At 41.5% G+C, this 27,869-nt stretch overlaps 12 protein-coding genes across 12 annotated transcripts; all 12 read right to left on the bottom strand.

The window, feature by feature from the left end:
- Positions 1-60: 60 nt before the first annotated feature.
- Positions 61-626, bottom strand: LSM04_008431 (uncharacterized protein; the record flags this gene model as incomplete). Its single annotated transcript, XM_067336151.1, has 2 exons — positions 61-157; positions 400-626. The coding sequence occupies 2 exons, from the start codon at positions 624-626 to the stop codon at positions 61-63; spliced, it is 324 nt and encodes a 107-aa protein (XP_067192748.1).
- Positions 627-812: 186 nt separating this feature from the next.
- LSM04_000781 (Phosphoinositide 3-kinase) lies at positions 813-7,883 on the bottom strand (the record flags this gene model as incomplete). Its single annotated transcript, XM_067336152.1, has 1 exon — positions 813-7,883. One exon carries the CDS (start codon positions 7,881-7,883, stop codon positions 813-815), a length of 7,071 nt encoding a protein of 2,356 aa, XP_067192324.1.
- A 1,078-nt stretch (positions 7,884-8,961) lies between these two features.
- Positions 8,962-10,947, bottom strand: LSM04_002503 (uncharacterized protein; the record flags this gene model as incomplete). Its single annotated transcript, XM_067336153.1, has 1 exon — positions 8,962-10,947. One exon carries the CDS (start codon positions 10,945-10,947, stop codon positions 8,962-8,964), a length of 1,986 nt encoding a protein of 661 aa, XP_067192427.1.
- A 410-nt stretch (positions 10,948-11,357) lies between these two features.
- Positions 11,358-14,564, bottom strand: LSM04_004375 (uncharacterized protein; the record flags this gene model as incomplete). Its single annotated transcript, XM_067336154.1, has 1 exon — positions 11,358-14,564. One exon carries the CDS (start codon positions 14,562-14,564, stop codon positions 11,358-11,360), a length of 3,207 nt encoding a protein of 1,068 aa, XP_067192522.1.
- A 43-nt stretch (positions 14,565-14,607) lies between these two features.
- Positions 14,608-15,125, bottom strand: LSM04_000438 (uncharacterized protein; the record flags this gene model as incomplete). Its single annotated transcript, XM_067336155.1, has 2 exons — positions 14,608-14,613; positions 14,652-15,125. The coding sequence occupies 2 exons, from the start codon at positions 15,123-15,125 to the stop codon at positions 14,608-14,610; spliced, it is 480 nt and encodes a 159-aa protein (XP_067192301.1).
- A 952-nt stretch (positions 15,126-16,077) lies between these two features.
- Positions 16,078-17,937, bottom strand: LSM04_005831 (Ankyrin repeat-containing domain; the record flags this gene model as incomplete). The annotated part of the gene is made up of 1 exon (XM_067336156.1): positions 16,078-17,937. One exon carries the CDS (start codon positions 17,935-17,937, stop codon positions 16,078-16,080), a length of 1,860 nt encoding a protein of 619 aa, XP_067192595.1.
- Positions 17,938-18,293: 356 nt separating this feature from the next.
- On the bottom strand, positions 18,294-18,767 carry LSM04_003183 (uncharacterized protein; the record flags this gene model as incomplete). The annotated part of the gene is made up of 1 exon (XM_067336157.1): positions 18,294-18,767. The coding sequence occupies one exon, from the start codon at positions 18,765-18,767 to the stop codon at positions 18,294-18,296; it is 474 nt and encodes a 157-aa protein (XP_067192459.1).
- Positions 18,768-19,024: 257 nt separating this feature from the next.
- LSM04_001366 (uncharacterized protein) lies at positions 19,025-21,652 on the bottom strand (the record flags this gene model as incomplete). Its single annotated transcript, XM_067336159.1, has 1 exon — positions 19,025-21,652. The coding sequence occupies one exon, from the start codon at positions 21,650-21,652 to the stop codon at positions 19,025-19,027; it is 2,628 nt and encodes an 875-aa protein (XP_067192356.1).
- Positions 21,653-22,280: 628 nt separating this feature from the next.
- LSM04_000850 (uncharacterized protein) lies at positions 22,281-22,925 on the bottom strand (the record flags this gene model as incomplete). Its single annotated transcript, XM_067336160.1, has 1 exon — positions 22,281-22,925. The coding sequence occupies one exon, from the start codon at positions 22,923-22,925 to the stop codon at positions 22,281-22,283; it is 645 nt and encodes a 214-aa protein (XP_067192330.1).
- Positions 22,926-23,010: 85 nt separating this feature from the next.
- Positions 23,011-23,610, bottom strand: LSM04_007155 (uncharacterized protein; the record flags this gene model as incomplete). Its single annotated transcript, XM_067336161.1, has 1 exon — positions 23,011-23,610. The coding sequence occupies one exon, from the start codon at positions 23,608-23,610 to the stop codon at positions 23,011-23,013; it is 600 nt and encodes a 199-aa protein (XP_067192675.1).
- A 43-nt stretch (positions 23,611-23,653) lies between these two features.
- On the bottom strand, positions 23,654-24,220 carry LSM04_005979 (Nodulin-like; the record flags this gene model as incomplete). The annotated part of the gene is made up of 1 exon (XM_067336162.1): positions 23,654-24,220. One exon carries the CDS (start codon positions 24,218-24,220, stop codon positions 23,654-23,656), a length of 567 nt encoding a protein of 188 aa, XP_067192602.1.
- Positions 24,221-25,784: 1,564 nt separating this feature from the next.
- LSM04_004293 (Nodulin-like) lies at positions 25,785-27,515 on the bottom strand (the record flags this gene model as incomplete). The annotated part of the gene is made up of 1 exon (XM_067336163.1): positions 25,785-27,515. The coding sequence occupies one exon, from the start codon at positions 27,513-27,515 to the stop codon at positions 25,785-25,787; it is 1,731 nt and encodes a 576-aa protein (XP_067192519.1).
- Between the last annotated feature and the right edge of the window lie 354 nt (positions 27,516-27,869).

The raw sequence follows: 27,869 nt of genomic DNA on the forward strand, positions 1-27,869 counted from the left end.
GATACGTCCTCTCCCCGATCTTTTTTTCCTTTCCGACCCTTCAGCGCTGCCGGCAATGTCCTAGCGCCGTTGGCGCGGGTGAAAAGCTGGCAGGAGGAAGGCCGCATCATTTAGGTAGGTCGAATCATCCGACGGAGTTTGCTTCGCGCCGACGGCGCTGGGGATTCCCCGAAGGCGCCCGGGACCGAATACCGGCGGCGCCCTCGTTTTCTATTTTTTTCCGTTCCCTCCCTGCCGCGGAACCCAGGCGCCAGAAAGGGGAGGACCCCTCGCCTCGGCGGGGAGGGAAAGAAAGGCGCGCTGTTGGCGCCGGGGAAAAGGAAGAAAAAGGGAGAAGGCGCCAGAAGAAGCGCAGGCCCTCGCGGCGCTCCCTCGGGGGGAAGGCAAACGAACAAAAACCCGAACCTCGCCCTCCCCTCCCAGCAAGGCAAACCGGACAAAACAGAAGAAGCGAGGGGCGGGGAGGCGGCTTTCCGCGGGAAACGAGGCTTCCCTGCCTCCGCAGCAGGAGGGGCCGGCCCTCTCCCCTCTTCCCCCAAAGCGCGGAAAGCGGGGCCGGGGAAAACGGGGCGCCGGGAGGCCCCAACAAAACCGGCGGAAGGCCCGGCCGCCCCTCCGCAGGCCATCATAGGAAAGAAAAAAAAAGAAAAGAGGAACAGCGTTGGCCCCGCGGGGGTTTCTTGGGGTTCGTTTCGGGAAAGGGGTCGGAACAAACAAACAAACAAAAAAAAAAAAGAAAAAAAAACGCCTACCAAGAAAAATCTCTCGCTCTTTCCCTTTCTCGCTCTCTCCCTTGCTTCCCTTTCCTCCTTTTACATTTCGATTCCCTCAGCGAAATTTTGATACCTATCATAAAGTATGGTTCGAATATTTTCTTTGGATTCCGAAATTCGTTTAAGCATAAATTCTGCAGCTTCAACTTCATCTTTTCGCATGGCAAGTCGCCAAGCGAGGTCTTGAATAGTTCTACGAGGTTTAAAACATGGCAAACCACTTCCAAGCATTAATTCCACAAGTACGCAAATTTGTCTGGCATATTGCCGAACGGCCAAAAAACAACGAACAGTAAGATCTACAAAAAGATCGTAGGCTTCTCGATTTACTAAAGCTTTTGCTAAAAAAGAGCTTTGAACTGTGCCATTTCCTTTTCGAACAGGATGTCCCATAAGCTGAAGCATTTCTGCAGTAAGTTTAAATGGTGAAGACTCAAAATTGATATCACCACCTGGTGAAAAATCAAACAAAAATCCAAAATCTATATGTACAAGATGTCCTTGAGAATCTATCATAATATTTCCATTATGACGATCTTTAATATTTAAAACAAATGAAGCAACTGAATAAGATGCCATACTTCGAATAAAACAATCTCTTGCACGATGAAAAGTAACAGACTCAGGATGACCATATGTCTGAACAAAATATTCAGCAAGATTACTTTCTACAAGTTTACCAATTTGATCACGACTCATCGCATTAGGAACACATTCTATTACACCACTTTCACTTCCTGTAGTTACTACCCTATAAGGGTATAAATAAGAAGGAACTTGAATAGCATTAAAAATACGTTGAAAAAGAGCAATTAATTGTAATGCTATTTGATCTTGCCTACAATCATCTCCCATTTTAAAAATACATGCTTTAACTATGGGTTCTTTTTCATTTACTGTTTCTTCTTTTCTCTCCTGAGTTATGATGGTTGTGTCATCATTTTTTCGAGGTATACATTTAAATTGTACTAAAATTGGACACTTTGCCGCACTTTGCATAGCTCCAGCTGTGTGAGGTATAAGTCCTACTATACGCCAATGTGGATCTGTAGGAAGATACAAATGTGAACGTCCTATTGGTTCATGATATTCAACATCTCGTAAACGAAGTCGAAGTTTTTCTTTCCTCTGTGACTTTTCAATAGGTTTCATTTCTCCTGATAAAGCGATAAGCTTATCAATAAAAGAAAATTCATCATCATGAAACTTTCGACTTACAGTATTAAACCTTTCTCGTAAATCATTAGCAAGTTGTAAACATTTTTTGGCAAGTTCACTATCACCTTCTCCTTCAGTTTGTAAAGACCAAAGTAATTGATGGGTAAACATTTCACTTTTTTCACTCATTTTACAAAGAAAAGAAATAATACCACCACTTTCATCAGAAGAAAGAACTTGTAAAATTTGTGGTAAGTAAAATATAAGGTTTTCACTTTTTTGAGATAAAAGACTACGAAGGGCATAAGCAGAAACTTGCGGATAACGCTTTGTATAATGTTTATCTAAGAAACGAAGTGCCTGTATAATACTACAATTAGTAAATAAATAAAGTTCAGGATAACCCTTCATAAGTACTTCATCGCTAAGATATAAATCTACCGCTTCAGGTATATGACAATATCTTTGAGGATTTTCTGCAACAAGTTTTGAGGCATATTCCATAACATAAATATTTGGAAATCTCGCTACCAAAGACAAAAGTACTGCAGGATCATTACGTGCTGCTGCTTCACAATATATTTTCCATGATACCTCAGATATATCATTATTTTTAGTATTATTAATAGTAGTAATATTATCATCACCATTATTATCATTTGGAGTTTTATTAAGAACTTCCCGCGGTTTAAGCCACACCATAAGTCTTCTCCGTTCATGTCCTACTAAAAGTCTTAGTAAACTAATAAGATTCAAAATTCGATCTTGCTCATCTATTTCTACTTCCTTGTTAACAAGAACAGATTCACTATTTACTCCATTTACATTATCACGAAGAGTACGACGAATTCTAGTTCCTACCAGAGTAAGATTTACAGAATCAGGATATGCACCGGTTGGTAATGCAAAATCTATAAAACCATCTACAGAATGTGAGAGTTCTTCATGATCAGCATCCAATTCATGTACAAGATTTTGTAATACTATTAATTCTTCCTCTGCGGCAGTAGGATCTCGTGTAAAGTACCAAGATGGTGGGCTTTTGCGAAACCAATGCAATAAACATCTGTACCAACCTTGACGAAGTACTCCAATAGAAGTAGGGGCCACAAGAACAGAGGAACCCACAGATAAACGACGTTTATTAACAATTTGTAAATTTCGACAAATAGAACTTATCATTAAAGTACAACGAATAGTTTCAGAAAAGGATGAATCTTTTGTGGAAAATTGTGAGGGTGACTCTACAATACGTAAAGCTAGATGGTGTAAAAGTAGAAGAACCGATGGATAAAAGGAAGCTGGTCCTTTAGAATCCACATAACATGTAGAAATAAATTCAATTAGAAGTTTATGTGGAGAATTAACATTATAATCGTGTGGATAAATAGTTGCACTATCCATTGATACTGTTTTTTCTCCTGATTCCACTTCATCCGTTTGTGATGGTCTAGAACCATCAAAAAGGCCAATCCTTTGTGAAATGGTCCAAAGAAATCCCTCTATTACTTGTACTAACAATGGAACTGCAAAGCGTTCTCGTTTCTCAAACAAAAGCCATTTCCAACATCTAATGGCAGCACCTATATAAGAACTTGTAAATAAATATATGGGTCCTTGCACATGATATCGCAAAAGTTCTAGATATGATGAAGGAGAAATATTAGCTGACATTAGAAATGCCGCAACCGTAGAAAGAATTGTATCCGCTTCACGCATTTTCTTTACTGACAACGGTGTTACAACCATAGATCCATTTACCTGTGATGTAATTTGCTGCTGCTGATTAATATTACTATTATTATCATCACTATTATTAATATTAGCAGTACCATCATTATTAGTATCATCATCATATTCATTATACTCTGCTTGCCCAGTTACTAACCGAGCAGTACTAAGTAAGAATGAAAAATACTTTTCATGTAATCGTTCAACTATATGTACTGTTTCAAGTCCCTCTTTGGCCATAGTATAGAGTCTTTTAAGAAAAAGCTTATCAACACTTCCAGATGGAGTTAACTGCATAACTGCTGTGACCTCACCTTGAGCTTTACTTCGCTTGATAAGACTTTGAGCATACTTTTGCCCCAAATGCGCCGATGTGGCATCCACACTCTGCGCATGAATCGCCAACTGCGATCCCACACCAGAACTAAATACCTCCGATGATGTTTCCTCCTTAATAATAAATAACGTGGCATGTTCCAGTAATGCTAGAGACGAATGTTTTCTCGCAACTTCTATCCAATATTGCGCAAAAGCCACGGCATCTTGTAATTGTTTTTGTCTTTCAAAAGACTGTGGATCTGCGGCAACCGCAGGCGTTTCAGGGAATCGCAAATGCGCACAAAAACGTTCCACATCCACCGCACTTCCCACCTCTAATACATTTATAACAGTCCACAAAAGTGGTAGAGCGGCACTATTAGTGGCAAAAGCTGGAAATGTTTCAATAACCTTGGTAAGAATTTCCTTTGCGGAACGTCTCACGGAGTCGATAGAGAATCCATACAATAAAACCAACTGTCGTGCGTCATCATCAATTCTTCTAGCCGCAACATCGGGCAGCATGTTTTCTAACGCCACGATATACCGAAGTGTAACGGCACGAGTCACATATCCCACACTATCGCGAACATCATTACTAGCATCAAACTCTCGAACCTCGTAGTGTTGATATTGGGTAATGGTGGAAATAGAACCACATGATGCTCTAAGGGCTTCTAATGTAAGAAGTGCATTAACTAGAAAAACCTCTGAAAAGGAGAGTCGAGTTCCACCATATTTTCCTATTTCTGGAGAATAATGTCGAATAAACCGCAGCATTTCTTTACGATACTTTTTACAATCATCAAGAGTAGAATCATTAGATAATTGTCGTTTTAATACCTTAATATCGGCCATAGTTTGCTGATAATCCGAAGATCGCATATACAATAGTGGAGGCATAGAAGCTGCGAGTAATTTAAAACATTTTGCCTGATACCCCGTAAGTAACATCTTTTTTCGAGAGTACCGTTCAAATACTTTTTCCTCAGAAGATTTTGTTTCTTTTGTTTCTCCCAATACTAATGACGATGAGGAGAATGAACATGATGGGATTACCCCTGATGATGATGTTGCTATTTTGGTTTGTTTGCTTGTTCCCATCTCACAAGTTTCTGTAAGAAGTACGGCGTCATTAGTAAAACGATAGAATGATAACATCAACCAACACGAACGAAACTGCGCCATACCATTTTCTGCGTAAATAGGAGAATTGACATTATTGGGTTGAAAACAATAATAATGAAGAAGGGCATCATATCCATCCATCCGTGTTAGTCCTGAGGCATTCTCATGATGCTGTAAAAGTCGCGATAAATCCATTACGGGAAATAACGTGGAAAGTTGACACAATAAACACAATGGACGAAGAAATAGCGATAACACATCTAGTGCAACTTGCACTACATCAAAGTGAGAGGGATTTACTATCGCCATATGACTGGTGTGACTCATACTCGTACTGTAGAGGATACCAGATCCTGGCCAAGCCACATTTATCATACAACTCAGTATAGCCCGTAGTAGTAAACGCAGAATCTTACTTTCCTCGTTTAATGCATGTAATAATTGTTTCTTTGCCCCTTCATGACCACAGGACTGCAGACGAAGTCCCTCACGTGTCATCACACGAATACGTTCATGACAACGTTTCACTAACTTCCAAAACGACTCCGCCACAACAAGCAGTGTAGAACTTGGAAAGGTCACCGCCGGATTGGCGAGATCCCCGGAAGAGACATGCAATCGCAGCGTATCCTCAAATGTATCTGATAAGAGTTTCACAAATCGTACAATTCCCTCATACGGAAGTGGATTTAAAATAGAATGATGGGGTGAGACAAGTATACGATTCATCATCTCAAAGCAAACAGACAAGCGAGCGACGCCTGTTACTACTACCATGCCCGTCTCTTCAGATACTCCCATTGTGACGGTCCCACTAGGACGAGTTAATTCGATACTTTGTTTTGCTGCTGGAAATCGCATCACCGCGTCGAGTACTTCTGTTACCGCAAAAGAACGAATATGAGAATTGGTGGCACAAAGTCCTTGTAAACACAATGCCGCCAATCGACGTGCACCTTCTTCTCTGGTAGTTGAAGAAGAAGGCCGAGAAGGAGATGACGACTGCTGCTGTTGTACAACTCCAGTCTCCAATACAGATAGAATCAGTTCATGTGCAATACCTTCCATGGCGTTATAGAAGTTATTTGAAAAACATGTTTTGGCGTTATTGGAAGAAGTACTACGTGAACCCCGCTTTAGTAACGTGATACTGCTTTCTGTTGAAGCAATAATGGCAACAACCTTTACACACTGTTCTGCAATACTTTGCTGAAGTGTTATCCCTGTCGTTCCTGATGTAATAGCACCTAACACACTTCCTGGAAGAAGTAGAAACTTTACAATATTTTTTATCACACGAAGTATCACTTCTTCTTCCTCTGCTGAAGGTATATGTCTTACATTTCCAGCGTCATCATTACACTCTGATACATCTGTAATACGTTCTCTACCACTTATAATCCGATAACACTGAACACGTTCCAACTCCACCCGCAACAAATTCTCCACAACAATGTGTACATTATCACTATATAAAGAAACATTCATTTTGTTTAACTTTTCCCAAGTATCTATCGCCCCATGAAGGGAATTCCAAACAACTTCTAAAAGTGTATCCGCTTCTAGAAGTTCTTCTCTACATGCAACACTAGGTTCTTCCCCTTTATTACTACAATGGTGTAAATCAGAGGTATACATCGACACAGTGCCTTGAATCCATCTTGATAAAAGTGTTAAAGTTGCCGCCACTAAACGTGCATGCAGATTTTCTTTTTGTAAAAGGCCTTTTAGTAAATAGTCTCGTTGAAGTGTTGCTGATAACCAATTATGCATTCGAGCATAGTCCATACACTTAGCTCTACACAGGGCTTCCATAAGGTAACAAAGTAATCGCTTATAGGGGAGTTCTTTTCGTCTTGGTGATACTGTAAAGGCATCTGTAAGATTGTGTAAATGATCCACAGGCTGTAAACCCAAATCAACAGGGTCTTTTTTCCTCGTATATGCAATTCCTTCTAATGCCCCCAAAGCAATGGGATTACCTACACAATCATCAAATTCAGAGGGAATACAAGAAATAATAATAGAATCAATGATTCGCCTGTCAAATCCCGCCAATCCTATATTTTTAACTCTGCCATTACTATTATTATTACCATTATTACTATTATTATTATGACTACCCGTGTTCCCATGATTACCACTTTCATTTTCTTCTTCATCCTCAACGCAACCCAGGAATAAACCACAAGAAACGAGTGATGCCACAAACCCCTGCACATCAACGCCTGGTAAAAATACCATACTGCCAAGACGTTGCATCACAGATGTATAAAAGGAAGCACACTCTGTATAGAATCCTTTGGTATAATCTGATGGTAATGAACGCCATTCAACCGCAAGTGCCATCAGGGCAATTAAAGCAGGAGCATTTTTTACAGAAACGCCAACTTTTTCTGTCATGAGTTCATTTACTTGTGACAAACTTATTAACAACACAACTCGCGGATGATTCAAAACATCACCAGAATATGATTGGGATAAGGAATATCCTAATTCTATATCATTCCTATAATTTAGTCCAATCCCGTCGTGGTGAATCATCCTGTCACCGTTAAGAACCAAAGCGGCGGAAGGCTCATCGTCGTCAAAGGAACTCAGTGGATCAACATACTTGGGATTAAATAGCGAAGGTGTGGGTTGGGCATCACTTTCATGGCGGTAGTCTGCCGTTGGCGAGGCTAATAATTGCTCCCGCAGGTGTCTTGCCAACACTCGCGTCATTATAAAGACCGGCGCCCGGTGTACCCAGGCTGGGAAGCGGATATCGTCCATAAGAAAGAGAGAGAGATAAAGAGAATATGCTTCCTAATTTGGTCAAACCCTGGCAAACAAATATATAAAAAAAATAAACAGAAAACAAAAACAAAACAAATATTCCTATAAAGTTCCAAATAATTCCAACACGAACGTCCCATGAGAGGAAACGTAAAAGAAAAGGCATTAAATATCCAATTTTCTATTTTCCAAGAATCACCCAGCAGAACTTTGGCAAAGTGGCAGATTCTAACGTCCCTTCCTCTCCAGACCACTCCGCGTGGAGTGGATTAGGAGGTGGGTGGGACGGAGAAAGTAAAAAGAAAAAAAAAATCAAATCTTAAATCTTTTTCTAAATGTTCAGCCAGACGCTCTGTCACACAGTAACAAACCCAAGGAAAGAAGAAGATTACACAAGTCCAGAAAGTCTAAACTGTCCTAGAGCAAATCCGGATACGTATTTTGTTCTACAAACTCTTATTACCCAGAGAGTATGTACATAGAAAGAAGGATAATATATATACATACATATGCGTTGTACAAGTGTGCAAGAATGTCAAAGAACAAAAGAGTACAAATATTTTATGAAGCACAATGATACATGTGCAGAATGTACCATCCGAAATGTTGCAATAACATATATCCTTATCCCACCACAAAGGGAATACCTAGAAAAAACAAAAAACCCGTTCAACCCCCCCTTCAAAAGAAAAAAAAAACGAAGTAAGAAACGAAATTAAAAAGAATGATAATATGTTTATAAATTCTCGTTCTGTTGAGTTTAGCAATAGCATATTCGTCTAGCGCTCTAAAAAGATAACCAACACCATTCATATATGTATACTTGTGTCTCATTTATAGTAGTCCTACCACTGTCATTTAAATAAAAGAATGTAATTTCACAGAAGGGGTTTTTCTTTCTTTATTTCGTTCCTTCCTTCCCTTTTCCAGAATGAAAAGAGCACAGACGGATGTGTGCGAATCTTCTTTCCCGCGTAGTTCAATCTCTAGAAAGTTAACGTGGTTTATCTTCCTGCGCCACGGTGTGCCGAGGAAACAGAAGAAGAATTCATATCTCAGTTCATTTTACCGGTGTCTATGTAGTCACCTCACTCGCAGACGTTATAATCTTTCGTTCCATTATTTCCGATACCATCTCCGCTAAATCTGAAACAGGTGATTTTTGACTACCGTTCATAAGGCGAGAAAGTATATTGGAAAAGTTCTCTCGACAAGCAAGCAAAGCAGTATCATTTATGGCATCCCGTTTGGATAGCGCATATGCTTCCGATATTAATATATACTTTCCTTTAATACAGATATGTCCTACACCCTTCCAGAATGAACCTTTTTTTTTAAGAGTCTCTGCATGGACAGTCGTAAGGAGAGAACCTGTTGGTGGTTCAAAACCAAAAAAAGAATTGAAGAAGTACAGGGAAAGTTCACGACTGCTTCCAAATTTATTCCTCGGTATGTGAGACTCATACTCGGCCCAAAGCTGGTTACCTTTATTACCAGCTAGACGACTGGTCTCTGAACGAAGCAAATTGCATATGACACTTACGGCACTTTCATTTTCATTACCAGTATATTGATTAACAATGCATTCAGATTTTGAAAACAGCATAGCGCGGTATCGACGAGTACCTTGCTGTTGATTTACCATCTCACTACCACTCTCCATTTCAACATTAATTAAATCCAATGACCATGAGAAAGGTGCCATGTAGGGATCACTCTCATCAAGTAATTGCATTACCTGTACTAACATATCAATACCACGCTGAAACACACCTTGAACCGCCTCATTGCATTGACCATCTATAGTATCTTTTATATATGGTGGAACCGCATCAGAACGACGAAGTGTAGTATAATATTCTAGCTCTTTAGGGAAAAAACTTTTCGCAGCATTAAATATAGCAACTTGTTGCGCAATACGTGATCGCTGACATAAAGGAGAACGGGCAATTACCTTTTGCTGACCAGTAGCAGTTGTTACTTGTGCCTGGGCTATCCACTGAGTTTTACCTAAATCAGCTCCCGTTTCTTTCAACTCGAGTTTAAAGTCACTCCATCCGTAGTCTTCAAGGAGCAACGTTTCTAGCAGACTCCTTATATTCAACGAATTACTAACTTGTAAAGAACGCTTTTCCCAAGAAACATTTCGCAATTTTTGGTGCGCTTCTACAGGACTCTCTTTGCCTAACTCCAAAGGTCTATTTTTCAGTGGAGTTATCGTCCCCAATGAAATTTCTTCTTTCATTGGGATACTTTGCTCACATAACTCTCTCTCCTTTAATTGGTTGCTTCCTCCATAGTTTCCGAAAAGTTGTTGCTTCAAAGAACCAGTTGGAGCCGTATCATAAACATCAAATAGAAGCCTTTGCCTTGATCCACGAAAACCCAATGTTGAGTCAGGAAAATCATCAAAAATATGAGAATCAAGAGATTCATTTTTATCAATAAATGTAGAAGAAGATGAAGAATATTTAAGAGACATGTTAATAGCCCATTCTTCTCCACCATCAGTTGAAAACACAATAGGTGGTTTGTTTTTTTTATCCATACTCTCACCCATCTTGTTCATTGATTCTATTCCTTTCAAGTTTTCCTGTTCATTAGGGCAATCAGATCCAGTACAAAACTGCTGTATCGCCATGATATCAAGATCAAGTAACTTTCCAAGCATTTCTTGACAATAGAGCCATGAAGACTGTGTATCTTCCAGAAGTTCCTCTAGAATCCCAAATGATTTCTCAGAGATGTTCTCCCCAGACATAAGAATACCCTTATGAAGCTGCTCTATGTCAGTGTATTCCCATCTCAAGAAAGAGTTACTCTTGTCATGTTCTGCTTCTGTTTTCCTTTCTTTTTTAACGCGAAGGTTCAATAACACAAGCCTAACACACATGAGCGTAATCACACAGTGCTGCACGATATCTGCCGCCCCTAAAGGAACTTTGCCCTTATCAGATCCCCTGGTACCCTTGCCTTCCTCTGAGCTCCCATGAAAAGAAAGCTCATGACTCTCCTTTTTTATCTCTCGTGCCAAAACACCTAACGTTTTAAGTAAGCTCATTAACGTAATGATTAATAATAATAATAATAATAATAATAATAATAAATAAAATAATTAAAACAAAAAAAAAAAGAATACACTTTTGTAGCTCTCTGCAAGGAAGCTCTTCAGTTCCTCCAATATGTAGAAGACAATCTATTAACTACACATAAAAAAAAAAAAATAAAAAGAAATGACAAGTTCAAGTAGAAGAAAGCACAAGTTCTGTGTATAAACGGCATTTTGGTGTAAATGACAACAATGACACGCACACACATACATACAAACATAACCACAAACAGATGACTACTCTCACTCAACCCACTCACTTACTTACTCAATATCTCTCATTCATCTTCCTTTTCCTTTTAAGCTCATCCTTTTCTATACCTCTTTTCTTTTTTTTTCTTCTTCCTCTTTTCTTGTTATTTCTAATCCAATGGCGGCAGATCCTTGTAGTTTGGGGAGCGCGCGATAGCCTCAGCGAGGTCATCCTCGAACAAATTCTCCAAAGCACATATAGCTGCAATGTGTAGTGCCTGTGACCTACTGAGGGCAGCACCGAATCCGATAAGCTGTACCTCTCCCTTCTTTGCCTCACGTCGATGATGCTGCAGGTATATACGGCACTGGAATCCACCCCCGCTTCCCGGCAGCTGCTCCACCCGGAGCCATCGCTCACCCCGATAGTCGCGTGAGACGGCGCGTGTCAGCAGTGTGTATGGCCTTGGTGGTCCTGCGAGTTCTGCGCGTTCAATCATGCGTCTGAGGTCGCGCTGGGCTGGTGGTGGGAGGTTGTCCACAACGGGGGCGTCCATGATGGCGGTGGCGACGGGCCCCGCCTCGCGGGAGTGGGCTGCGAGATAGCGGAGGGGGCGCGGGAAGGCCCGTCGGCAGGCGAGGAGGAGAACATCCCGCACGGCCTCTCGCCGGCTGGACGCGACGGCCCGGGCGACGGGGAGGCCACCGGCCCGCGGGAGGGAGAGGGTCGCGAACCAAAAGCCCCCGAGCGCCCGGACGTCGAGGTCCACCACCGACGGCTCCAGCACCCCGACCCCCGCCTCGCCCTCCTCCTCGAGGCCCAAAGTGGATATGCCAAAGAAGGTGTTAAAAAAGTAGAGGGAGAGTTCGCGCGGGGAACTCACAGGCGGAGGGGCATGACACTCATACTCTGTCCAAAGCTGTTCGCCCTTGTCACCAGCAAGGCGATTGGTCGCCGCACGAAGGACACTGCATAACACACACACAGCACTCTCATCCTCATCACCAACACGATCAGCGATAAGTAAGTCACCATTCTGACCATATACTACAGCACGGAAACGTGGATTAAATGGCCTGAGAAGGCATTCTACACTACCATCATTACTACTCTCTTGAGTGTCACTATCCATATGTTCTTCGAGTGTCCAGGAAAAAGGAGCCATACCCGGCGCTTGTTCATCAAGAAGAGAAATTACTTGATTCAAAAATGATTCAGTTCCTGCTCGATACACCGTATTATCAAGGTTCCTTGCGTCTTGATCAGGATTACCTGCATCACCACGATTAAGCTTCGCATAAGCCTCTAATTCTTTGGGAAAGTACTTTTTCGCTACTTGATATACGAGCACACGTCTGGCATGTTTTACTTGTGAATAAGGAGGTGAAATAGCCACTACTCGTCGATGTTCCTCACCCTCAATTTGTGCTTCCATCTCTGCTACCCACTGTGGAAGGCCTAAATCTCTTGAAGCGTTGCGTAGTCGTACACGCAAGTTGTACCACCCTAAATCTTCTTCAGCAAAGGCGGCAACAAGGGAAAATATATTTCCTATATGTTCCACCCGTTTTTCACGTGGAAGGGCACGATACTTGCTTCCACGAGCCATTGTATCACTAGAAAGATCAATGTCGGGATGCAGTAATAACGCATCACGGTATTGATTAGGAAAATTTTCTCGTAACGCGTCTAAACATGCATTTCGCCATGCCTCTCCTCGTTTTTTTGCCTGACGCTGAATAAGTAATTGATTTGAACGTAAACCGTCATTAACTGTAAGAATAGCACGAGCTTCACCTATAGAACGGTCTTCAGTATATAATGTTTGATAAAAACTTCCAATAAGTTGTGAGGTAAGCGTCCCCAAGAGAGCGTAGACGTTCCATTTCCCACGGTGGTTAGTACCTACATTGTAGTTATCATGTTTCAACACTGCTAACTCCAATAGTTGTGTGGTTGGGAAAAGTACACCACCTCCTCGTGAGTCAAACAGTGCTCTTCCCTCATCTGGATATTGATCAAGAAGGTATGTTAGTGCTTGTACATAACAGTCAAACTCAAGTCGATAGCGTCCTGAGCCGCTCTGCTGCCAAACAATACACCCATCAGAAATAAAACATGCGCTAAAAAAGATGCTATGCTTATTGTTTGTTGCCACATCACCTCCATTCTGAGTAATCCCATCTTCCAATTGCATTCCTTTTCTATTATTATTATTATTATTAGTATTATTGTTACAGCTGTTGCTACTACCATCTCCTTCAATTCGAATTTCGGCAAATTCCTCAGGACGCTTTCCTTGTTCTTGAGCCAAGTACTGTACCATTGCATCAAACTGCCATCGCATGCGAACAAGTAAAGGTGAGGGTGGAAGACTTTGATCCAGAATAGTAACATCAGATGAAAGAGATGCTTCAGAGCGTAGCGCCTGGATTGATGCATTCTGATACGCACTTAACGGTGTGGACTGACGCTTCACTTGATTCACAAAAACATTTCCCTGTGCATCCTCTACAATCACAGCAGCAGTATACGTCGTCGGACGCAAAACTCGGTACTGCTCCTCCAATGAGACTGTCGGTGATGACCCTGTCTCCTCTGTTTCCATGACATCTGAATCTAGTGAAGAATCTGCATTCTTCTTATTCTGTCCCCTCTTTCGGTTTCCATTTGTCGTGGATTCTTCCTCATCTGTGTTATTTTCCTCAAAACAGTGGCTTTCAACAGTTTTACCCCAAGGCTGTACAAAGGCTTCTACCTCACGAACACTTTCCAATTGCACAAAGGCTGAGTCTAGTTCGGTGCGGTAACGATCCCTAAGCATTGCAAAACAACGCATAAGTGAATCATTAGCGGACTGACCACGTGCTTCACCTGTGAAGGCCAAACTGGGTGCGACACCCCATTCATCCCGTACATAGGCTCGGCAACGCCACTCACGCTGCCTCGTAGTATTACGTTCTCCTTTATCCTTTTGTTGTTGTTGTTGTTCCCGTTCTTCTTCTTGTCTCTGATGTGTGGGTTGGGGAGACTTAATAGAGAACTTTAATACTCGACTAAAGTGTACACACAACTCTCTTAGTTCATCCAATATCGCCTTAAACTCCATCTGTCGTGGTGAAAGGGTAGGCGTATTTGAGTATAGCTGATAATCACCACCACCACCCCGTCTTTGTTGACCACGACCCCTAGCTCTACCTCGTCCTTTCTGTGATGATGCAGATATCCTCTGCTGTGGAAGTATAAAAATAACGTCACTTCCAAGTGCTTCATTCAGCACGCGAGCCAAAACCTCTTGAGCTTCCTGACCACTTGCCGCTGCGAGTTCAACCGGGAACCCAAGCAGCCGACACGTTGCCGAGACCCTATACTCCATGTAGTCTTGTAATAATTCTGGATTTCTTGAATTATTGTCATGTTCAGTGCTTCCCACAGCACTGGCAACAGGTTCCTCTTCCTCCACAACAACATCTTCTTCTTCGCCATCTCCTCCCTCCTGTATGGGCTGAGTCACCGCAACAGTAGAATTACGTCGTAAACGACGTTTTGGAGAGCGTCGAAGCACTAGTTTTGCCTGAGGACCGAACCGTTCTCGTAGTAGCGCTTCAGCCTCCGCCATTTCTCCACCTATTCCCTTCTGTTCTCCAGGTTGCTTTGCCACGGTAGCACAATGACGAACAACAATGCTGAGAGTTGTACGTATGGTGGAACCAGGTATTTTTTCACCATAACGCCAACGGCGAGTCACACCATTATTACCATATGATGTTCCTGTGAAGGAGGAATATACCAAAATGGATGCAACTTCGCGCTGAAGTAAATAATAGGGGAACGCATCGTGTGAAGGAGTTTCCGCCCTTACGAGACTACCCCTGGAAATGTGATACGGGCTCGTGGAGAGAGAAGCTCCTCGGCACACGTTTTTGATAAATCTCATTCTCTTCTCATTAAAATAGAAACAACAAATAGAAAGAAGAAATACATAAATAAAAGAACTTTTCATAAAGAAACTAATAAATAGAAATAAAATTGAAATAAAATATCAATAAAATAAATAAATAGTCAAAGTACAGGGATGACAACACGTCAACCTTATTAACACCTCAACATCAAACATACATAAAAACAAAGAAACACACACACACACACTGGGCATGGAGAGAGGGAACGCTTATTTTATTTTTTTTTTTAAAACGAGTCTCGATGTCGTTTCCCTCTCCCTTCTTCCCTCCCTTTTCATCATAGTGTTTGAGGCCAATGATTAGTTACCTGATGTTTCATTGCTTTTTCACGTCGTGGTTACGTCCTACTTTTATTACTGCAGGTTAACTACAGGTAAATACTGCTCTCTCTTTTTCGCAGTCGCTTTTTGTTTCTTATTGTTTTTTTTTCTCTTCCGTCACTCTCCCTTTGACGTTTGTATTTTAATTCATTCCTATAAAAGCATGCCGGCAATAATCCCCCCAGCGAATCTCACGCCCGTAACACCTGCGCAACAAGCCAAAAAAAAAAAAAAAAAAAAAAACAAAAACAAAAACAAGAAAAAGAGTTTTGAACATTCACACTACACGCTGCCGAATCTTACTTATTCTTCTCATTTGCATCTAACTAATAATAAACGAATATTAGTTTCTCTTCTTGCTGCTGGTGGTGGTGCTTCTGGTTCCTCATACTCCATTCCAACCACAGGTGGCACGAGCCATTGTACAGCCTCGTAAAAAGGAAACACGAAAAAAATAAAATAATAATAATAATAATAATAACAAACACGCACGCACTCACGTATAGATAGATAGATAGGTACACGCCCACACACAAACACACAGATAATAGAATGACCTAATTATCATGCACAACCCAGACGAGCAGTTCTCGTTTATCTTTTACTTCTAAATGAAGGCAGAGGAAATGGCAACCTTTGATAGTGGCGTAGGAGGCATTACAGATTCTGTTGTGGATTTCAGCGCGTAGAGATACTCGCGACAATGCAGTAGCTCCTCAAACATAGCTTTGCTCAGATCGCTGTCTACAAAACCAAACATATTCGGAATTAATACTGTTTCACAGTCCAGCAATTCAGCGAGGATAAGTATCTCCTCTGCCTTCTCAGCACCCTTAAATGAAGTAAAAATAGCGTATACGCATTGTACAACACTTTTAGACTCATCTTTTTTACCTACAGAGTCCCGAACACGAAGAACAACAAGATCTGTGATGGCACCAGTGGTGGGTGACACATAAACAAAAGCGGAAATTCCATCGGTAATCACCGACGCGAGAACATCATCTTCTGTAGCAGGCACATAGGCTAGTTCAAACATATTGGTAACGTTAGATAACATAAATTCATACACAAGTTTTACCTGATCACGGTTAGAGCGGTCCACAACACACCAACCTTTACTGTGAGGTACCTTCTGTGCTCGAAAAGCTCTAGTTAAGGCATTTTTAGTAATAATATCGGCACGAAGAACATCATCGTACTGAAAAAAGTCTGGAAAAACTTCTGCCGCATGGCGACGTTTAAATACACTGCAAGGTGCTATAGCTCGACGAGACCACTTCACCATACCAATCGCTTGTACAGGCAATTGAAGTGAACTCCGAAAGACAACAGCAGAACCTCCAGCGCTCTTTATTAATTTCTCCAGTTCAATCATCATCAGTGCGGCGATATTGGCTCCACGAAATGAAGGATGTACTGCTAACTGAGTTATTAGGAATGGGTTTGAAATCTTAACAGCACCTTTTTTGCCTACGAGTGATCCACCCAACGGAACTGCCAAAACTGATCCAGTTAAAACCTTATTTCCATCGGTTGTCCGCATGGCTCCAACAACTATTGATCGAGGAAGAACTGCAGTTAGCGCTGCCGATTCAGTTGGTGGTAACCAGTTATGTAACCCGTGACTCTCATGGGTTAGACTCATATCATTCAACGCACTCGCAACCAACTCATGTTGCGCATCATTAAGTTGAGTAACCGTAACATCATCAGGAGTATTTATAGTGTTAACACCATTATTGTCACTCTTCCAAAAGGCACGTGGACGGGATTCTTGTAGTGGAGGTGGTGCAGGCTTAGACATAGTGAATTTAGGTGGTTGCCGCATAAAGGCCTCTACAGCATCCTCATGGCTTTTCATAACTTGAGCAGCTTGAGGAAATTCTTTCAGAATCAATTCTACAGCTTCTTTATGTTTATTTAGAGCCGCAATATCCAATGGAGTCATCATTTTTTCATCCGATGTAAAGGGTACTTTCATTTCAATAAGATACTTAATCATAGGAAGACTACCACTGTCTGCTGCATAGTGCAGAGCATTTCGTTCATGGTTATCTCTGAAATTAACGGGATCAATACCCATAAGGGACGCGAACTCTTTGAACGAAAAGAGATCACCCATTTTTGCCAGACGAAGTAATTCAAAATCACCGACTGTGGATCGTCTAACAGTTGTACCTGTTTCCACTGTCTCACCCATGAGCTCTTCCATTTGCTGAGTGTACATACAAACAGCAGGACCCCCACTTTCCTGCTCACGTTCCATCTCCCGCATAAATTCATCTTCCCAATCTTCATTTTCACTGCTTGACCCTTCATCGCCATTCTCACAGGTATTGGTTGGCTCATTATGGGCTTCTGCTGTAGAAGATGAGACACCTCCCCGGGCGTTCATTTCTTCACGGAGTTGTTGTAGACGGGCCTCCTTGGCCGCACGTTCCTCGTCTGAGAGTGGCTTTTGCATTTATTTCCGTTTACTTTCCTTTTATTACCCTAAAAATGAAAGACCCGTACCACAATATTAATTTCTCCTGGCAAAAATACGCAAGGGAAAACAAAATAGGTGATGCAGGTTACCTATTTTTTTTTTCTCCGGGCTTATAAAGCTGAACTTAAACGAAAAAAAAAAGGTGAAATACAAACAGAAATGAGGAAAAAATAGCATAAATAAAATAAACTAAAGAGCAACAACAACAACAAAGAAAGAAAGAAAAATAATTCACTTGAAGAATAAATGACTATTTTCATATATTGTTGATTGATATACTATAATAAAAATAATAATAATAATGATAATAACACAGTATTACTCAATTACCCCTATTGTTCCATTGATTTTTGGAGAGTTGATGTTGTACGAGTACTTGGAGGAATGTATGGCGTATACTCAGGTGGTGGATTCGGCTCTACCGTTTCCATTAATACATTAAGAAACACAAGAAATAATAAAGTCCCAATAGCAAACCGCCATATCATATCCCAATCTGTGAACTTGTCAGCGTCAACGAGTTTCTGCTCAAGATCACCTTGCTCCTTTATCTGTGCAAATTCGGAGCCAAGTTTCACACCCGGGTGACGCCGTTTAACTTCCGCCTTCTCTGGGCTCCGCCACTTCTTTGGGTCAGAACTGTGTTCGATAAAGGATCTACGAGCGCTCCATACAGAAGTCGTAGTACCACTAATAATAAGTAACTTGCTTGCGGCACAAGTATGGTGTGAGGGAAGCATCGCACTCTTTAACTCTCTGGTGATGCCCACACGAAGATGTACACCGCCAGGTAAGCAAGGCTCCATCAATAGCTGATCCAGCAGATGCACTGAAGGATTGAAAGAGAGAAAAAAAAAAATAACAAAAAAAACACAAAAAAGAAAAAATAATAATAATATTCTCAAGAGTAAGAATATCTTAAGAAATATAGTGCCGCATTCATCAGAAGCAGACAAAACATAAAAAGAGAATAAGAAAAAACAAAAAAAACACATATTGGTTTCTCTTTAACCCTCATTTGATCCGAGATTAGCTCCAAACACAAACAAACACACCAAAAGATTCAAGATGGTGGATGAGCAACACGGGATCCAAATTGAATGGCACGTTTTTGTAATCGCACGACATCTCCAAGTCCCAACATTGCAGCACAATACCGCAGAATTTTCTTATCGCCCACACCTGGTTGTCCACCCTCCGCCGTGAAACAGCAGACGGGTCCTAGCGCCTGTTGCAGCGCAGCATCTCCGTCTATCTCTTTCATAGTAGTAGTATTACTATTAGTACTCTTATTAGTAGTATTAATATTATTAGTAGTATTCGCAACAGCACGCTGGTATGCCTCTGTGGCGATCGTATCAAGCGATGCCAATACGCCCTCATCAAGATATGGATATCGGCCCTCTCTTCCGCTATCACAGACAACACGGTCATCCCGGCCTAAATTACGCTTCCATAATCGGGCAAAATCATAATCAAGTTCCTGTGCGAGTCCATGTGCACCACGACGCTCAAAAGCGCGACGATGACGCGTATAACCGCCGAGTGTCTCATCCGCACCCATTCCAAGCAGCAAGATACGAGACTCACAGGTGTAGTCATTCACGCACAACCCAAGCGGGGATTTTTCACCATCGACATGAAACCACCTTGTCGGTGCATCACACCGTACCTTATCCATGTCTTCAGAGCGTACAAGACGTACCGCCTTTGATGGAGCCTCATCACGTCTAGCAAAAGCGATTAAACCAGCAGCAGATGCATCATTTAAATATTGCCCCAACTTTTTGTACCCATGCTGTGCTAACACAGCTCGCAGGGCGGCTGCGTGATCCTTTCCAAGCGTGGACAAGAGTATAGGTGTACTCGGTTCACTGGCAAATGCCTCCACCTCCGCGATAATAGCATCAAGTAAAGGGGTAAACTTAGAAATATCTTCTGAAGTCTTACTATCCATAGATGATAAATCCATATCAGGATTATATGATTTCGCCTCATCTGTGTAGAGACGGTAGAGCTTGTGCCTACCGGATGAAGAAGCCTTTGCACGTAGTTCATTCCTTAAATCTTGATTTAAATATATACGTTGCATACGACCATGTCCTTGTGAAGCATACCAGAGTGCAGTACCAATACTTAAATCAATGACACTATCTCCTGGAAAGATTAGGCGTTGCACATTAGATATGTTAGTGTGATGTGGCACGTCTACCAACACCAGACGCCACTCCCTTTCGTGATGAGACGACGCGTTCCCACTACTTTCCTTTTCACCATTTTTATATTTTTCCTCTTCTTCCAGTTGTGGTAATTGAAGAAGCTGATTAAGAGCTCTAAAAGTAGCCATTCTGTCAGGAGTTAATTCAGGGGAATCTCCAAAAGCTACGTTAATAAGTTCAATAGGTGTAGCGATAGGAAGCACGTAATGTGCAATTGCAGCAAGCATAGTACAATCAATCCCACCAGAGAACAACACCCCTACTGGTCTAGTGATATCACCACCACAGTGCTCAGCTTTAACGCGCACTGATACAGCCTTCCAAAGCGCCTGAAGGTATTTTATTGCGGCCATTTTATCAAAACTAGTAGATTGCCGTATTAATGGATGAGGAATCAAGTCGCTTTCATCAAGTAAACGTCTAATAATTTCAGGAGTATCTTCATTTATCACTGGAACCAGTTCTTTTCGAGATTGAAATCGCAGTAAGGGGTGTATGCCTTGAGATATTTTCCATGGATAATGAGAAGGAAACGTTGTACTTGAAGAAGGCACTACGCTAAGGCCAAAAAGGCCTGTAATGGGTACCTCCTGCCAACAACCACTGGAACCGACAGATGGTGTTGTAATGTCTCTATCATTATCCCTACTCAGTTTATTATTATTATTATTATTATTATTACCATCACCACCAAGTTCATCTGCGGCGTCAGAGCATTTATCCCAGTCATGACAATCATGTCTACCGCGCTTCTTACCCTTCAAAGAAGATTCACCATTCTCACAAGTCGTAAGTAAGTGATCTGCAGCAACTGAAGAAATCACAAACTCCACCATATGTCCTCCTGGGTTTACTGCAGCCATATGCGTGAGAAGTGATCGTCGTCCCAGTGGATCTCGTCCATACAAAAACATTTGCAGGGATTTTGCGTAATACACAAAAGCGTAAGGGCCCTCCACCATTTTTTCAAAGAAATGCACACAAGATTCAGCAAATGATGACTGTGCCAGAGTTATATCCATGTTGGTGATGTTCTCCTTCTTCTGAATACCCGCCGAACATTTGAGCTCCAATTCACGTAGTGAGTTGAGAATGATAGCCGTATCGGAAGCATCTAGAGATAACTGTAGTGAACCACCAAACACTTCACCATTCCACTGAAGAAACGATGATAATGTACTAACACAGGAATCAGTAACCTTCTCATCAATAGATGTTACTACTGCTGGTTGTGGTACTATCCCGTTTTTCCCTTTACCACGCAAAGAAAGAACAGAACTCATTGCTTCAACATGCATACTAGTATTATTAGGAATATCAATATCAAACTGTAGTGATCCACAGAAGTCTGGGCCACGCCGCCGTACAGCAGACGAGAGAAAAACACGCTCAACCACACCCTTATCACATAATGCCACGTCAGACGGTATCTGCTGGGAACGCAGAGAAAGAATACAACATATACCACACATTTGCTACTCTTTTATATGCTATTTTTTTTTCGTATTTCCTTGTTTGACTGTACTTCTCTCAGATGGATATACAGAGACCCTGTATTCCCTCGGGGGATTTCTTTTTCCCCACCTTTTACCCGTTAACTCAATATGTATATATATTAAAATACACAGAGAAAGATGCAGTAATACACAAGGGGGTAAAAGTACCATAACAATTGGTGGAAAAAAAAAGCACAAAAAACACACCACTCACATTTGCAGGTGTACTACAATAACAAATGGGAACTATCCCAATTATGCATTGTCAAACATAAAAAAAAAAAACAGAGGAACACCAACGACACGCCAACAAAAAACAAGCCACCAGCGATATAAAGCAGAGAGCTAACAACAACAACAAAAAAAAAAAAAAAAACGCTCTTTTTTTTTTTGCTTCGCTCCCCAGCCACTTTGTTTTTTCTCATTGTAAAAATGAAAAAAATTATCCCTGTGAGAACTAATACTGTCAATTAAACTTACGATAACACTAACAGACATCTTGAAGCAAAAATAAATAAAAATAAAACCAAAGGAAAAATAAAGACAAAAGAAAAAGAAATAAATGAATCACGTAGTCCAAAAAACACCCTCCTACTGGCCGTACCTAGGCAAGTTCATCATCATCATCATCATCAATGCAATCATCCAATAAATGTGGTGACGGGCGAGCAGCGTAGCGCAAAAATCTGTAAGTCATCAGTGTAAATGCAATAATAGCAGTGAGGTTTAACGATAACAAGATCAAGAAACTCGTTCGCACACATCGGCGACCCGAAGAAAAAGGGTATAAACCCATTTTATTTCCTTCATGATCAAATAATTCACCAAACATAAAGCGATTGAGAGCAATGTTTGCAAAGAAAGAGGCCATAAATAAAAAAGTGTAGTGTTTTCCAACATCTTTTGCAAATAGAGAACGTATTACAAGTGCTGTACATGCCCAACTGTGTCCGAATGCGAAGCTTATAAGTACTAGGGGTACCACTACACCTTCAACAGGCACTACAAGAAGAATAATCAAACTTAAACTCATAAGAACAGAAGGAAATGGGTATACCATAACGACATGTATTTTCGACCTCGTATGTGATTGTACTAATCTCTGCGGAAACAACTGAGTAGAATGGTAAGCTCTTTTCTCAATTGTCATCTCAATGCATCCCATTAATACCCGACCTAAGGCGCTTCCTACTCCAATAAGAGTAATATAAAGAGTAATAGTGGTTTCCACGTAATGGTTTTCATTCATTGAACGATAAATTTGGGCACTATTTGATACAACAAGATTACCCGTACCCCAATTACAGAATCCCGTCCAAAATAGCAACCAAGTGTCAAAAAAATAGAAAATCTGCAAAGAAATTCCCTTGGTATTGTGGTTCTGGGAATCGTTCCGGAGGTGGACCAGGCAATGTAGAAGCATAACTGCGTCGCTGTGGATATTGTTGTTGTTGTTGTTGTAGCAACAGTCGATCTGTTAGTCCAGCGGATTCGCCTGACATTACGTTCTCCTCGCGTGGGACGGTAGAAGGATGAGATATTGAACCTGGTGTATCTCTAACTGTAGCAAATGAGTAGACGGAGGAAGTATCTCCCGCATCAACATTTGTATCTACTACTGGTGCATCCAAGCATCGTAACGGTAGGGCAATAAGGGTAATACAGAGAAATATAAATGTAGTGATGGAGCCAAAAACAATACGTGTATTATGTGATACTTCCACGTAGGCCACTACGAGAGATTGTGTTGTGAGGAATATCGTTAATGTGGCGAGTAGCACATACCCAACCATTAGCCGCCGATGTGATGGTCTCTGTGTCATGTAAATATCACGTGTAACCTCTCTGCTGATTAACTCATCTTTTGTTAATTTTTTTCTTTGAAGGGCAGTTAAGTGGTATGGAGGAAGTCGCAGGAAGGTGGCTCCTATCATACCAAATAGAAGTAATATACCTCCAGTAAAAAAAGACCATAACTCATAATGGTCTGAAAAAAAAACTAATAAACCATACGGTCATAATAGATGAACCAAGTCCGTTAAACGTTTTCTGTAGTACAACAACAGCGCCACGATCACGAGGGAAATTTAGCATATTCGTCATCAAACTCCCTGTATCCATAGAAGAAGCACCAAAATATATAATACCGTAAAATATAGAAAAAAGTACAACAGTACCCTCAATATAACTACTAAACGTCAAACCCATTAGTAAAAACCCAGAAGCACCAATCACACAAGGTATTCCTAGTGCCGCTGAGGGACCCAAATAATCAAATACAACACCAGCTGGGAAAGAAAAAGCTCCAGCACTTGTACCAACCGTACTAATAATAGTAAGGTCTGCCTGCCCGAAATGATACCGATTCTTCAAGTAATCACTAATAAGAGCAAAGCAGTAATGTGCTGAAATTCCAGTAGCAGTAAAGATACCAGCAACAAGCATTACAAAACGTCTTCTGTCATTTATGTGTGTGATGTATGGATTCACAGGAATGGGAGTGACAACAGTCACCGGATGACTCTTCTGTTGTGCTGGCGTCATTCAGCGTGAAAACAGAGTCACAGCGTACCTTTTTTTAACACCGTTATTGTCCGTTGCGCTTATAATTTCCTGTTGCTCAAGTAAGTCTTATTTATTGTTTGTCTTTTCACTTCTGTTTTTTCTTATATTTCGCCACTTATTTGTAAGTAATCTCCGGATTAGAGACACTTTCCTTCCTTTCCCTTTTCCTTCTATCTGGGCTATAAAATCCCAGGAACTTTTGTTGCTGTTACACTCCACAATAAAGAATTAACCCCCAAACAAGAAAGAAGGAAAAACCAATCCACCTCATGAAAGAAAAAAGAAACAGTTTTAAAATGAACACACAGGTACTCATAAATACGTATAGAGACACCAAATCAAGAAAAAAAAAAACAGACACACATCACCAGACAGTAAAACACATATCCATTTAAACTTACATTATTTCATTCAAAGTTATACATTTCGCATCGCTCTTCTGTTCTATAAGGTCCCCTATTACGAAAATACAAAGACGCATGTGGCCTCACATATAATATACGTGTGCTGTTAGCTATCTACAACTTTTTTTTTTACAATCTCTTTCTTCTACCAATCACATTACCTCTGCGTGGTGTTCATACCCTCAGTTACAAAACTCAATGTGCACTCTTTTCGCTTTTCTTGATATCTAGCATTTAGACCGTTTCTCTTCAGTAAACTTGGCGTAATTGAAAATCCAGTAGAAATAACCACAGGAGTTCCCCAGAAAAATAGCGAGAACGAAAAAAATAATAATTTGTCGGCATAAATGTAAATAAAAAGAAAAGAAAAAACAAAGACATGTGAGTGAAATTGAGGAATAACTCAAGTCAAACGATGCTACCAGCAGCACAAACTCACTCATTTGCCCCAGACATTCCAAACACCCACGCCACGTATTCCATCTTGCAGAATTCCGTGTGGGAGTTGCGGTTACTGTCTGTTGAAGGAAGCAAAACAAAGAAACATGTATAAATGGCGTATATTTAAAACCAAAAGCCCTTTACATCTCCAATCTGCATGGCTGAGGTTTCATTTCTATACAGTATGAAAATTCATTTAGTTTCTTTCCGAATTTTTTTTATACTCCAATTTTTCTTTACCATTATGCTTTCCGAGGGTGTAGAAAAACGAACACCACATTTTCTTTACTCTTTCAACATTCTCTTATATATGTAGACCTTTATTTAATATCCTTTTTTCCTCTCCAACTCTCCCAACATACTAACTCATATTTCCAAGAACCGAACCTTCTTCTCTCATCTCTCCCATCCGAATTCAATGTCCCTTGCACCCTCTGTATATCTGTTTCAGTCGGATAATTGCAAAATATAGCGAGGAAGAAAAATATAAGTAACACAAATAACAAAACATAGAAATGAAAAAAAAAAAACATATACATAGAAAACAAAAGAAGAGAAAGCAAAAAAAAAAAAAAAACACAATCCATTCCATTTTAGAACTCTTTATGCATCTAATACACATTTTCTTACAAAAAAAAAAAAAAAACACAAAGCATCCTTGAGCAGCGACATCCTCTACCCTCTTCACTAACTGGGCATTAATCTCTCTCCCTCTCCCTCTCCGCCTTAGTAAAGCGGGCAAAGCGCCAATGCACAAATGCGGCAGCACAAGCTGCAACAAGGTTCACAGCCATGAGGACAAACATCTGGTTGCGCACGCAGACGGGGGCATTGCAGGAGGGGAACTCACCACGCCTGCGCCCCTGAGCATCATACATCTCACCGAACATGAAGCGGTTCAGCGCAATCGTTGACACAATACCGGAGGAAAACAGAAAGTTGTAGTGCTTCCCAATATCCTTGGCGTACATCATTCGGGCCGCCAAAACACCCACACCCCATCCAGCTCCGTTACCAAATGCGCCAAGGAAGAAGGGCAGAATCAGCGCCTGCTGCGGCAGCAGAGCAAAGAACAGGTAGGCAACGAACAAACACAGAGAACCAAGAGGTAGCGCAAATGTCATTAGCATTTCCGATTTTCCCGTCCGTTGCCACTGAGCCAACTTGAGGTCCGCAAAGCCCATAGACATACGACCAACAGCACTGCCCACAGCCATTATGGTGATGTAAAGCGTCAGCGTGGGGGTGTCTTTTTCTCCAGAGTTTTTGCTCATGTATATTTGGGCGGCGTTCATCTGCATCACCGTACCCGTACCCCACATTCCAAAGCACGCAATCCACATTGCCCACAGATCAACAGTTAGTAGATTAGCCCAAAAGGAGCCAGTGTACTGTGGTGCGGGTTTGAGCACAGGCTTCTCTTCGCCCTTCGCGTTCGGAGACTCATTTGCATCGCAGACATCTCCATTCATCACACCATCATGCGGTGTATTGGGCGTATCGCCTATCACCTCCATGTGCGTTGGGCGCACCGGAGTGTATCGTCCCAGGAACTGGAACGGCAGCGCCATCGCTGTAAACGATGCCATCAACAGAACGGCGACAACAGAAATTGCCAAATAGCCCGAGTGGGACGTCTTTACGTAGGCCGTGGTAATGGACTGTGTGGTGGAGAATATCAGCACGGCAACGACAAGCGCAAACCCGATCTTCAGACGTCGGCTGGGAGCCCTTTGCTTCATATACAGCTCAAGTGTTCCTTCGCGTTCCGTTATCTCCTCGGCAGTCAGACGCTTCTTCCTCCACGCACAAGGATAGTACACCGGCAACCGCACAAAGTAGGTGCCAACAAGAGAGCAGAGAAGAATCTGGGCGCCAACAAAGTACGCATAGCCAGAGTAGTTGTTGTCCTTGATATTATCAGAATTGGCCGATTTGAACCACCCGTTGAAGTACGCCATGAGCACTGAAGTGCCAAGACCGCTGAAGGTCTTCTGGATCAACACCACATAACCGCGATCCATAGGGAACTGCATCATAAGCGGCATCACTGTGGCAACATCCATCGCTGGACAACCCAGATAAAGTATAGCGTTAAATATAGAGAAGTGTATTACAGTGGGATTTGCAATCTTGTCATCGAAAGTAAGACCAAAGAGCAAGAATCCCAGAAAGCCCAAGAACCCTGCAAGCGGAAACACGACCATGGGACCAGCATAATCAAACAGCATACCCGCAAGAAAGCTGCAGTAGCCAACACAGTTACCAACTGTACTGATTGTTGTGATATCACTCTGGGACATGCCGTACTTCTCCCGCAGGTGGTCAGTGAATAAACTGAAACCATATGTGGAGGAGATGGCAACACCAACATAGACACCTGCCATCAGCATCCGCATGCGACACAGGTCATCAACGATCTGTACCATGTTTGTTTCTTCCTTCCGTTAAAGAGACAGGTAGGTGGAAAAGCATTAAATGGGAACATCAAAAAGAAAAAAAAGGCCTAGACAGGGACAGATACAGGAAACATTATTTTAAGAAAACCCTAGGCGACAATCTTGTAACAAGTCTCTCCCTCTTTTGCACAAAGACATGAATTTTTAATTCGGTTATCCGTCTTGAGGAGAAAAATAATCTATCGCTTGTCGATAAATATTTACCTAAGACAAACAATGCACCGTGTATCATTTCACACTGAAAGTTAACAGACAGGATACAACCGCTCAGAAAATCATTTTTCATGTGGTAATCAAAAAGAAAAAAAAAACAATTGTGAGGGG

Source organism: Trypanosoma melophagium, assembly GCF_022059095.1.
Source record: "Trypanosoma melophagium isolate St. Kilda chromosome Unknown ctg2segment0, whole genome shotgun sequence".
NCBI classification, from domain to species: Eukaryota; Euglenozoa; class Kinetoplastea; order Trypanosomatida; family Trypanosomatidae; genus Trypanosoma; species Trypanosoma melophagium.